The 12052-nt window shown below is 41.4% G+C and overlaps 2 protein-coding genes and 1 long non-coding RNA gene across 4 annotated transcripts in view; 2 read left to right on the top strand and 1 right to left on the bottom strand.

Annotated features, from left to right (window-relative positions):
* GSAP (gamma-secretase activating protein) overlaps positions 1–6523 on the top strand; it is a 91974-nt gene extending 85451 nt beyond the window's left edge. Inside the window, exons 27-31 of the mRNA XM_082632316.1 lie at positions 607–726; positions 2244–2305; positions 3846–3947; positions 4102–4201; positions 4602–6523. Coding sequence (XP_082488442.1) covers positions 607–726; positions 2244–2305; positions 3846–3947; positions 4102–4201; positions 4602–4693 — 476 coding nt within the window. The 3' untranslated portion in view covers positions 4694–6523. The remainder of the gene's footprint in view (positions 1–606; positions 727–2243; positions 2306–3845; positions 3948–4101; positions 4202–4601) is intronic.
* Positions 6524–7265: 742 nt separating this feature from the next.
* The window catches only part of CCDC146 (coiled-coil domain containing 146), a gene marked incomplete at its 5' end in the record, with an annotated part of 114203 nt that continues 109416 nt past the window's right edge, over positions 7266–12052 (bottom strand). Inside the window, 2 exons of the mRNA XM_082632315.1 lie at positions 7266–7550; positions 8904–9152. Of these exons, the coding sequence (XP_082488441.1) occupies positions 7347–7550; positions 8904–9152 (453 nt within the window). The 3' untranslated portion in view covers positions 7266–7346. The remainder of the gene's footprint in view (positions 7551–8903; positions 9153–12052) is intronic.
* The window catches only part of LOC309810360, a 34249-nt gene continuing 29920 nt past the window's right edge, over positions 7724–12052 (top strand). Inside the window, exons 1-3 of one of the 2 annotated variants that reach the window (XR_014294971.1) lie at positions 7724–8075; positions 8994–9398; positions 10919–11217. This is a non-coding gene — a long non-coding RNA (uncharacterized lncRNA). Of the gene's footprint in view, positions 8076–8993; positions 9399–10918; positions 11218–12052 lie in introns of those variants that run through there. The other variant, XR_014294970.1, reaches the window with a different exon arrangement.

Consider the following 12052-nt stretch of genomic DNA (forward strand, 5'->3'; position numbering starts at 1 on the left):
GACTCAGACTTAGCCCTGCCCAAGGCCTTGAGAGTGACTTACTACTGAATTCCTATAGATTTGCTCTCTGGCAATATCATTTTAGTTCTTCTTTTATATGATTTAGTCCAAGTAGACCCCAAAAGCCTTTCTCTAGGGCATACCTAGAGATTAGTCATCTAAACTAATCAGTCCCCTTCTGGTCCAAATATTGTCTCCTGCAGCAAAATGGTCCCTGTCCATCAAGCTTTAGCCTGGGCATGTGGAGTTTGAAGCTCTACTGTTAATTTTTCTATTTTGCGATTTTACCATAGAATTATAAACCTTTTAAACTGTAAAACCATTTTCATTGAGCAGACCTTGCACTGTTTTTCTCTTTTTGCCTAGGAAGGCATACAAGGTGAAGGGAATACGTGCTTATTGGGAACTTACTATATACCCAGCACAATACTTATTTGTGATAATACAGAAAGAAGGAACCTTGGACCTTGTCTTCAAGGAGCATTTATTTGACTCTAGCTGCCAAGTGGTGAGCTGAGTGCTTTATTGCCATCACCAGAGTCATTCCCTCTGGGAGGCCAGAGATGATGGCTGACCGTGTCTACCGTCCTGGGTCTCTCATCCTAGGTTTTCACACTCTGCACACCATCCTTGGCGTCCACTGTCTGCCTTTGCATAACCTGCTGCATTACATTGATAACGGAGTGTTGCTTCTCACAGAAACAGCTGTCACAAGGCTCATGAAAGGTAAGGGGCTCTGAGTTTGCCTTGTTCCAGCCCCAGCACCCCCCGGGCTGCCTTTGTGGGTGTGCGACCTGTGGTGACACGGGGCCCTGCTGCACCCAGAAGGAGCCCACCCAGGGATTAATGTTCTGTATTCAATCTTGACATCCTTAATAGTTGAAGAGGGGCTCCTCGTTTTCGTTTTGCGTGGGTTCCACAATTACACAGCTGGGCCTGCTGAGTACCGTTCATGTCCTGTAACCATCCTTTGGACCACCGTGCCTTTGCCCTTCAAGAGACCCCAAAGGGCTTCTCAATCCATACACAACTATTAGACTCCTTTTCTGTACATGAGGACACTTAAGAATAGGAGACTGAAGGCTTATTTCTCAAGAAAAATGTCATGAAATGGCTTACTTTCAGCTGATTAACTTCGTCCTCTCAAAGTTAGACTTGAAATGCAAGGAAAAGTAATGAGAGGTGTAGTGCCTATGGGAATTTGAACTTGAAATAAGGTCTGTAGTGTAATGACTCTTGGTTAAATTATTTAACTGTGATATTTTATAGATGAGTTTTGTTAATATATATTGAAGTATTTGCCATTCCTCAAGGTGCTGTATGTTTTAAGTTAGTCAACAAAATTGTTCTGTGACTGGCAGCCTGTTACAGAACGCTGTTCCCTGATATAGAGCAGCAGCTTCACTAAGAAATCCCTTTTTAGTCTTGTACCACAATGTTCATTGCAGCTGTATTTACAATAGCCGGGACATAGAAACAACCAAGGTGTCCATCGACAGAGGAATGGACAAAGAAGATGTGGCACATATATACAATGGAATATTACTCGGTCATAAAAAGAAATGAAATTGAGTTATTTGTAGTGAGGTGGATGGACCTAGAGTCTGTCATACAGAGTGAAGTAAGTCAGAAAGAGAAAAACAAATACCATATGCTAACACATATATATGGAATCTAAAAAAAAAAAAAATGGTCATGAAGAACCTAGGGGCAGGACGGGAATAAAGATGCAGACCTACTAGAGAATGGACTTGAGGACACAGGGAGGGGGAAGGCTAAGCTGGGACGAAGTGAGAGAGTGTCATGGACATATATACACTACCAAACGTAAGGTAGATAGCTAGTGGGAAGCAGCCGCATAGCACAGGGAGATCAGCTTGGTGCTTTGTGTCCACCTAGAGGGGTGGGATAGGGAGGGTGGGAGGGAGATGCAAGAGGGAGGGGATATGGGAACATATGTATATGTACAGCTGATTCACTTTGTTATAAAGCAGAAACTAACACACCATTGTAAAGCAATTATACTCCAATAAAGATGTTTAAAAAATCCTTTTTTATTCAGAGAGACACAAACTAATATTTTCATAGTGTTGTTAGACTTAGCTTGAAAAACAAGGTTGGGACATGCATTACCAGGATGAAGCTCTGAAGTATTAGCTTGCTCAGGTATTAAAATGGAGATTACTGGGTTTTTTCTTTTTGTTTTGTTTTATTTTGTTTGCCAATTTCTGACTTTCTTGTAGACCTGGACAATACAGAGAAAAATGAAAAAGTAAAGTTCAGCATCATTGTGCGGCTTCCTCCGGTAATCCTGAAGTATATTCTATTTTCTAAGCCTTGGCATGTACCCCTCCTTCAATTTCTTCTTGCAGGAAGAGCAGTTACTTGCTTTGGGCCGAAGTCAATTGAATTGTCTCACCCTTCGGCCCTTTCCAAGAAATCCTGTCCATCCCTACCCGTCTGTCCGCTGCTCCCACTGGGCCTACCGAGTGCTTGCTCCCCTGGCTGCGCGCATGCTGCTTTGGCACAGGCCCACCTAGAACATTTAGCCATTTTCTCCTCTGAGGAAACCACAGTAATATGTACGTCTGTGAGTCTGAGGGGAGGCAGAGGGGAAACATGTGCTTTTGGCCTTTAAACTGATAAGAAATGGAAATACAGGTGAGGTCAGAAGGTTCTGGAACTGCGTTTCCTCTCACTGTTGTTTGCATCACGGCAGGAAAACATTCCTGGTTGAAGGAAAAATAAGAAACGCGAGGGAGAGGGTTATACAGGCACTCCTTGTTTTTGTGGGGTATAGTAGCTCTCTGAGTCAGAAATGCTGTGAAATTCAGACATTCCACGGCAAGGTCTTCAGAGCCTCTGACTCTGCGGACTTCCCGGCCATGAGAGCCTTGGCCAGCTCTGTGCCATTTACATACGTTGAGCACTTGTATCTCTGGCACGATCCTCCCACAAAGGGGTGTCTGATGCCTTCCTGGACCTGATCGTCTTGCTTTATAACACCTTCTTGCCCTCACAGGCTTACAGGCAGAGGCAGGAATAGAAAACAAAGCATGTTTTCCATGGCTAGATCTCTCTGGGGAATATCTCTGAACACTTAGTTTGGGCTCTAAATTTGATTTTTTTTTTTTTTTTGCCTTATACCCTTAGGGAATTACAATTTTCTGGGCGAGACACTGGCAGAGTACATGCCTATAACCTTTAGCTTCACGTCAAAATATCACGTAGGGTTGGCATGCAGAGACTCAGTTTTGAAGAGTAACAGGTGAACTCCATTTCAGAAGAAGAGTTTGGCAGCCGCAGTACACAAAATGCTTTCCTCAGAGCTGCATTTAAGGGAGTATGTATTCAAAATTCAGAAGCATACGTCATAGGAAATGGCCTTTCTCCAAGGTCATTAACCATAGAGTCTGTCTTTTAGACTCACTAGCTGGAATACATCTTTAAAAATTATGAATTGATATAAGATACATTTACTTAATGCTGTGAGCTATATTCTCCTCTCTGTATTTTTCCATCTTTTCATTTTTATTATTGACTTAAAATTCTTAGTGTGGAGGGTACAGAGGTTTCCTATACACCCCCTTCCTCCACATGCGCACAGTCTCCCCTATTATCAGCGTCCCCCAGCAGAATGGTCCATCTGTTACAGTGGATGAACCTACACTGCACATCACAATCACCAAAGTCCACAGTTAGCATTAGGGTTCACTCTTGGTGTCGTTCATTCTGTGAGTTTGGACAAATATATAAGGCGATATATCTAACACTGTAGTATCATACAGAGTATTTTCACTGCCCAAAAAATCCTCCTCTACATATTTTTCAATTTGCAAAAACAGCTCACAGGTCAGAAGATCTGTCGACTTTGGGATCATCCTGTGAGTTCTAACATTATTTCCCGGAACCATGTACAGCGACTGCTTCAGAACTATAACAAACAGGTGAGTCTGTGTGGAGCAGGGGCCCCGCTAAATGATTTTGGAACCTCTTTGCCCATTGTAACGTATCCCTAAGGACAGCAGTTGTAGTTCCCATCACTTTAAGTTCGTGCTTGTTTTGGAGAATCAGCTGATACCACAGCCGTTTCCCTTTTAGCCCCGGAGTTCTATGATGGACAAGGCATCATTCAGTGTAGAATTTCTGCCTCTGAACTACTTCATTGAAATACTGACAGATATTGAGTCCTCCGATCCAGGTAAGTCACTCCTCCGCTCTCAGGATTTTCCTGTTTTTCCCCTGACACATCAGTCAGTCTCTATGCACTTCTGTGTACCGTTTCCTTGCCAGAATATCCCTTAATTATAAATAGGATCTTCTTTCAATAGGTTTTAATTAGCAATACACAATTTACTACCTAAATTACCAAAGGAATAGCCACCTTTCAGGTTTTAAAAGGAATTAAGAGGTTAAAAACCCATTTGGTTGTTGTGAATGGCCTTTCTTGGTACTGAGGTTTAATAAATTTTAACAACACATTCTCAGAATAATGTGTTTTACTAAAATATAAAATAATTATGATTTCAATGAAGTGTGGGCACAATATTATAAATGTTCTATGGCTTCAGAGTAACTCTTCTCTCTCTTTTTCCTTTCAGCTCTGTATGCTTTTGAAGGACATGACAACGTGGATGCAAAATTTGTAGAGGAAGCAGCTCTGAAACACACCACAATGCTTTTAGGCTTATGAAAGGGAAAGTGCAGTTATATCAGCTTCCAGTATCTTCATCTTGCTCGTTAGCTCTACTTCCATTGAGAATTCTTTAGCAGTATTTTAAACTGGTAACCCAAATCAGAATACATTGCTGAGCCATCTGAATTTCAGTTTAGTACTTTGTTCAGACAGAACTAGACAGTCAAGTGTAGAGAAATGACAGCCAGTCCAGGGGGGCATGCAATGGCATAAGTGATTCTCTCTTCCTACTGGCTGATCTTCCTAGTGCTCTCATAGGCCAAAAGCTAGTTTCTATTATACTCTGAAATAAAATATACTTTAAAAATGTAGGAACAGTGCTTAGAAAAACAAAAATTAGCTTTGTCACTGAAAATAGCATATGACAAGCAGAAAAATTACAAGTTGCAGAAAAACTCTATTTTGGAAATTAGATACTTTTTAAAAACCTGAATTTGGACTAAGTCAAATCTGCGAATTCTAGTAGGGAATAATTTGTCAAATACAACAATGTATACATACATAGAGTAGGATTTGTCTTCGTGAACGTTCAGATGGAACTGTATTTAATATTATAAAGTTATTTTTATATTTATAAAAGTTTGATTTAGTAATATGTTGTCTTTAAAAAAACACTGCAAGTTTTAGCCTAACTCCTTTGTTCTTTGAACATAGCCTTTTATTCCCACCAAGAATCATGACTCCATGAACATGTTCCCTCAAAGACCCCCATGACACCTATCGAGTTCTCCCACTTTTCTTTTTTTTCCCCTCTCTCTTCTACAGTGATGTTCTGACCATAAGTACAGTTGCTTCCTCGGGTAAAGCCCAAAACCCTTTGCTTTCCTCTCTTCACACTGTTTCCCTCAGTGAACTTGTGAAATTTTAAAGATTACAAATATCACTAGCCAGTATAATAATTCAGCTTTTCTAAAATCATCATTCTAAAAATTATCCTCTCCTACAGAATTTCCCATTTAGGTCAAATATTTCATGGTCACTGAAGCTCAAAGTCTTGGAGCCATATCAGCAAGGCGGTGCTGGTTTTTCCTCTTGATACGGTCATTATTTTTCATTCCCCTACGCTTTCCTCTTCACACCTGGGTTGTTTCTGCTGCTTTCTGAAGTCTAATTCATCTGATGCATATTTGAGATAAACACTGCTTTGATCCTGTCACCCCTCTGCTCATAATCCTTCAGTCGCTTGCCATTTATTACAGGATAAAATCTTTGACATTCAAGATCTCCCAAATTCTGGCCTTATACACTTCCCCAGTACGAACATTCTGTTCCAACCAGCCTCGCTCACTGGGCCTTGAACAGAACTTCTGTCTTCTTACTTCCAAGTCTTGCTCAGGCGATTTCCCCCTCCCGGAATCCCCTCCACTTATTAAAATCTTATTTATGCTTAAGGGCCAGATAAAAAGTTCCATCTGACTGTGATCCCTGGCCATTCCAGTGCACAGTGGCATCTCACCCTCTGGACCAGTAACACACGTTGTAATATTTAAGCATCCAAACCTTCGTAATTTTTAAAAATTAATTTTCCTTCCTATGTATTTAAACTTCCTATGTGTTTATTTTTTGAATCCCTAATTACTGATCCTACAACATAGCAACTGTGTGTAAGTATGCAGTATTTCTTTGCATTAAGCACGCAGCTTATACAGCGTTACTTGTTATAGGCTCTCTCAAGGAATTGCCTTTTAATGACTTCACAAAGCAGTCAGGTTAGATTCAGGACTCCTAGACTGAGAATGAGATTCAATTTCCCTCCATTCTGTCAGGGTGGGGGCTTGGAACAGATTTTGTTTGATTTAGCAAAATAAATGAATGTGATATTTCTCACTCCCAGAGTCGTGAAATGAAATTCATAACTGATAACAATATGAAATAACAATAGTTTGAGCATGTTAATGAATGTAAAATCACCGGTTTCAAATCTACTTTTATATTTTTATGTGAGAAAGTAAACAGAATTAGCAAAATATACTTGGGTGAAATACAATAATATTAGAGTAATGAAATCAGTGGAACTGGCCTCATTTTCTTTTTCACATGCAAAATTATAAATATCTTCATTGAAATTTTGAAAAATCTGGTATCAGAACAAAGTAATCACAAGTGTATTTGCATAAAACATTGTGGAAAATCTAGATTTATAAGAAAGATAAATTAGGGCATAGTTGTTTTTGCCCAAAAGGATTCTTTATTTGTAAAAAGAATCACTATAACATAACTTTAAAAAAGACAAGCTTCCCTACTGCTTTTCACTCGGTTTAGGTTTACTGACATCAACTTGCAATGCAACTGTTTATTTAACAAAGTGAGTTATGCCCCTGCAGTACTTGGGCTATTTTTCTTTTCAACCATTCTTTCTTTTTCTTAAAAGTGAGTATATTGAACAGGATCTGCTTTTCTTTCTTTAATAAACAAAGACCACTCTGCCAATTTCTGTACTTTGCTGAAAAGGTATTTATTTTTATTGCATTTTTTATAGCACCCAGTCTACTATATATTTCTGAAATGTAGTCAAGAGATAAAGTGAAAAAAAGAAAGAAATTGGTGAGTGTGATAGGAAGGAGAGCTATTACGCTGACGTTTTCTAGCTGTGGATGTGAAGAAGCCTGGTTGAAGTTCCTCCTTGAGAAGCCTGGGTTGGTTCACATGTTCAGACTTCAATTGGCTTTATAACAGGTTTCTTTATGTGCCTCATATTGGCCCCAGGTTCACTGGGCTTAAAAGGAGCCAAAGCGCCGTACGGTTTTGGCAGAGGAAGAGTGGACTCTGCCTCTGGGATGTAGGCGTTTGGACGGTGATCTGCAGTTTTGTAAACACCATTGGGCAGCTGGCGATTTTCTGCTTCCAAGATCTCCTGCAAAGAATGATTTATCCTTTTTAGTTTTTGAAAACTCAGGTAAAGTCGCTTCGTCCTCAGGGCCCATCAGACACAGCTGGGTCTAAGCAGCCTTCGGCTATGCTTGCTGGCCGATGTTCCCCAAAGGGACAAGAGGGTTGTGAGGGTGCGTCACCAAACACACACACCTGCACACACATTTCATCTCATTGGAATGACCCATGTTGCTCAAGCATCTCTCTACTCCTGGGGTTTAGGGTTTACCGTAAACTGGTTGGTGGGACCTAAATTTGCTACGTTCCATACTCAGTATTTTTCATTAAACACTACTTATTTCCATGTGTGTGACAAAGGCAGGATAATCTGTTTCATTTGGTAGGTCACTGGTGAGCAAATGGTACAAAGGAGGAGATAAGGAGTAAAGTAGAACCAGTGGAGAGAAGTGGTCAGCAGTTTGCTTTGAGCCTCAAGATTCTGCCTGTGTTTCTGGAAAACAGAGGAATCTCTTATAGCATTAAAAAGAATTTGAAAAAATGGAGACAGGTAAATGACAGCTGGGACACCACAGGTAAACTCTGAATGCCCTCAAGAATATAATCCCAGGCAGCGTGCAAATGACAAATCAGACCCTGTTTTCAGGAGTTCATAGTATGTGTTTGGAATGCACCTTTTTCTTGGGTTAGGGAGGGAATAGTGATCTTCTGGGGATGTCTGCTCTGTAGTCTGAGAGTGAGTTATAGGTCCCCAGGATGTAGTCTCCTCAGAAAGAGATGCCTAATTCCACTCTAAGATTATTGAAAGGTCATGGGAGTAGGAATAAGAACTGAGCCCCCAGTGTGTAGGTGGTCAGTGATAGACTTAGGTCTTTGGTGGGAGAAGGGTGGTACTGAAGCCTAATCATAGCTTCTGCACCAGGTGCAGAGTCTGCAGAAGCCTGTAACAACCATAATATGCTTGAGGCCTCACAATATGCTGTGGTGGCCACAGCAGATGGACATTGAAGAGTGAGGTATGGTCTGAGCCAGGGTGCAAAGACAGAGATTAGAGACCTAGGATAAAACCAATGCCAGCCTGCTCATTGCCATGCCAATGGGAGGTCCTGGTCTTCACCATACCAGCCCACGATAGGACACTGTGGGGTGGGGCTTGATTCCCGCCCAGTGTTCTCCAGGGAATATTCTGACCCTTTGGACTGTTGTACTTTGCTTGCCTACATAATATCTTAAAAAAGCAAAACTTATTTCTAATGACTTGCTGGGCCTATGTGTGTGGTAGAGTAGAACCCTTTCATATATTTTGGGAGGATTGACAACCCCTGAAGCAGCCCTTCCCAGCACATTTTACAAATGCAACGTAGAAGCCATAGCTTACCCGAGACTTTTCAGCGATGGCCAAGGCATACATTTCTTCATCTCGAAGTACTTTCAACCATTCTCTCTCAATCTCTTTATTGAGGGGCAGACCCTTTTCCATCCTGGAATTGCAAGTGAGGATGAAGTCTTCTTTCTCCTTGACTTCCTTTTGGAGTTCAGTGGTCATAGCTTGTTTCATGGACAGCTCAGCAACAAGAGCCATCATTTTTTCAGTCGCATCTTTGATCTTTTTCTGGTAGCCATTCATCTAGAATTAAAAAGCCCAAGGCTTAGCCTATGTATACATTCCATGAAGACATGAAGAAAATGGCAGGCTTCGGGCTGTCTCTGATGGTGGGCATTCTTGCCTGAAGGAAGCAAAGTTTAAGTGGGAATTCACAGAGAATAAGAACTGGAGGAGACCTCAGAGATTCAGCCCAACACCCTGGCTGTGACATAGGACAAGGAGGAGGGAGAAGAAAGAGATCTGTTCATCTAGTTACTGGATTTCCAGGTGGGTAGTATTGAGGGGAATAGTTTAGTGTCTATTTTTAAGAGGTGATAAGGACAAGGGAAAGGGTATTCTTGATGTCTAAGTTCTGGCCTAAATTTGCCATGTTATTAGTTTGCCACTTATGCAGGGGGGAAAATATAGTAGAACAGTATTGTATTAGTTATTAATACACTTGCTTAAATAAGATAATCAGCATCTGTGATGATTTTTAATGGAAACTATCACACTTCAGTGTGTTTGTATTATTGATCATAATTCCCAGGATGCATCATTATGAGGTTATAAGCAAGCATGAGCTGAACTGGACAGTCTGGCCAGTAATTTGAAATGAAATGTTCCTAGTTGTGTGTGTGTGTGTGTGTGTGTGTGTGTGCGCTTACCTTTTCATATAAGCTATTTATTATCAAAGAATTAAAAGATAAGACTAGGTGGGAAAATTGATTTTAAAAGACAGAAAAGACGTAAAATTGGAATTGGTGGTTCCTGTAAGCTTTCGGGCCCACAGCACGGCCTTTCAGTGTGGCCGAAGGCTGGTGAGGCAGGAAGAGGTGACTCCTGCCACCCGCCAACCCTCAGTGTCACATTACCCTGCCTTATTACTTCTTCATATCCTTTCACTACTGACATTATAATAAAAATGTATTTGGTTATTTGGTTATAGCCTATCATCCTACAAGAACGTACTCTTCATGGGGACAAGGACTGATTGTTTTATTCATGAGGTTCCTACTGCTTAGAATATAGGAGGCAAAATTAAAATTGAATGTTTGTTGAATGAAGGAATGAATAAATTCTTAGTCTCTTTTAATTGTTCGTTCCTTTGAACCAAGGTAAATTGAGACATGAATGTGAGCATCCAAAAACTACACCCTACCTCAAAATACTTTCTTCTCTTAATAGAGTATATACTGGTCTGTGGGTACATTTGCTTATAGAAACGTTGCTGCTGGTGATTTACATGCCTCTGAAAATATAGTGACCAATTATTATGTGAAAACTTTGTCTCTTTAAGGGAATAGGGAATATAAATTTCTATAACTTCTATACTGCATTAGTTTTCAGGAAGCATAATTTGAATAAAAATGACAGGCATTCAGAGCTTCAATGATGAGTCATCTTTTAAATTTTATTAATTAGTCATTGCACACTTGAGAGTGTGTGTAACTAACAAACCTCCCTTCTCCATAAATCCAAAAAAAAAAAAAAAGAATGGTATTATTCTGGGTTCTCTGAGTCTTTGCTGAGACTTCCCATTTTCTGTTCATTTGGGAAACTTGTAAGAGGAGCCATAAGCTCTCTAAGAGAGATGACAGATGAGATGTGCAACCTTGTTGAACACCCACGAGGGCCAGGCCACTTCTGCTCGACTATGTGATGCTTGCCACCACTTTAGCTGATATCACACCCGTTTCACAGATCAGGAAACTGAGTTTTAAGACCATTTATGTATCTTTCTCAACGTCACTTGGTAGTGTTGGTAAGTCACAGATCTGGGATCTGAATGTCTTTCTGTCTTCCAGCTCTGCCTACTCTGAGGAGATTATTTTAAATGGAGGAGGAAGAAAGCCAGGTAGAGAGCATGGAAAGTGGGGAACGGAAAGGGAGATAAATCACGAGGACAGGACTCAGTAATGCTGGAAACTTCCTGGTCATGTGGACGGTCTCGGCAGCTCCCATTTGTGTTTCTCTGGCTTAACCGTTGACTCCTGGAGGGACTCTGCCATCAGCTTTGACAAGCAGGCCTCAGCAAAAGCCGACTTCCCCCAAAGAAAGGGAAATTCATTTTGCAAAATAAAGGAAGGCAACATTTAAAGAAACTCCGGACATGCTAATTCAGGCAACGTTCATGAGCCTAAAGAAGTCTTAACATTTCTTATTTTATGAGGTAAATTGAGATTTGCACAAGGGCTGTTGGCCTCATCAACCTGTTAGTGGAAGTGTAAAGCCAAATCAAAATGGCCAAGAAGCCTTGAGGCTTGCAGTAGTTTCGTGTGCCAGAACTGCTTCTAAAACAGGACTGTTAACTTACTCAACAAACGTTTTTCTAGAGTTTAGCACATGCGAGGCATTGGGGAAACTAAGAATAAGGGACAGTCACTGCCCCCAGGAGCCCACAGTGGGTGACACCATTGTTCATGGCGTCTTCTGAACTGTCTCCCTCACACTACATGGTGTGGACAGTGTGTCCCTTTCCCTTTTGCACTCAGCAGCTCCAGTGACTGTTGCTGACTGACTGACTAAAAACCCTGGACTGTCACAGAGGGATGCTCCAAGGGGCCGGGGGGCCAAGCAGGCAGCAGACCCTCTGATGCCTGATGGTGCAAAGTCCTGCTGCGTCCGAATCACCAGCCTCCCTCCTGCTGGCTGCTCCTCTTGCTGTAGCTTCTAGCAGTCCCTGCCTGACCCTGTAGCTTTGGATCAGAAGCCCTGGTATTTTAAGCTTATGGAATTAGGAAGCCCCACGTTACTGGCCTTTCCTCACTAGTGAGGCTTGGGTGGGGGCTCCACCCCAGGGAGTTGTGCGACTGCTGTTCTCTTTAATGGTCCCCTTCCATTGCTGGCTTCTGGCTACTTCTGGATTCAGGCAGCTCCCATGCAGACCGCTGGATAAATGAGGCCCTCCCTTCACAAGGACCTAGAAAGGACTTAACATG

The sequence above is a fragment of the Mesoplodon mirus genome, assembly GCF_964341445.2.
Source record: "Mesoplodon mirus genome assembly, chromosome: 9".
In the NCBI taxonomy this organism is placed as follows: Eukaryota; Metazoa; Chordata; class Mammalia; order Artiodactyla; family Ziphiidae; genus Mesoplodon; species Mesoplodon mirus.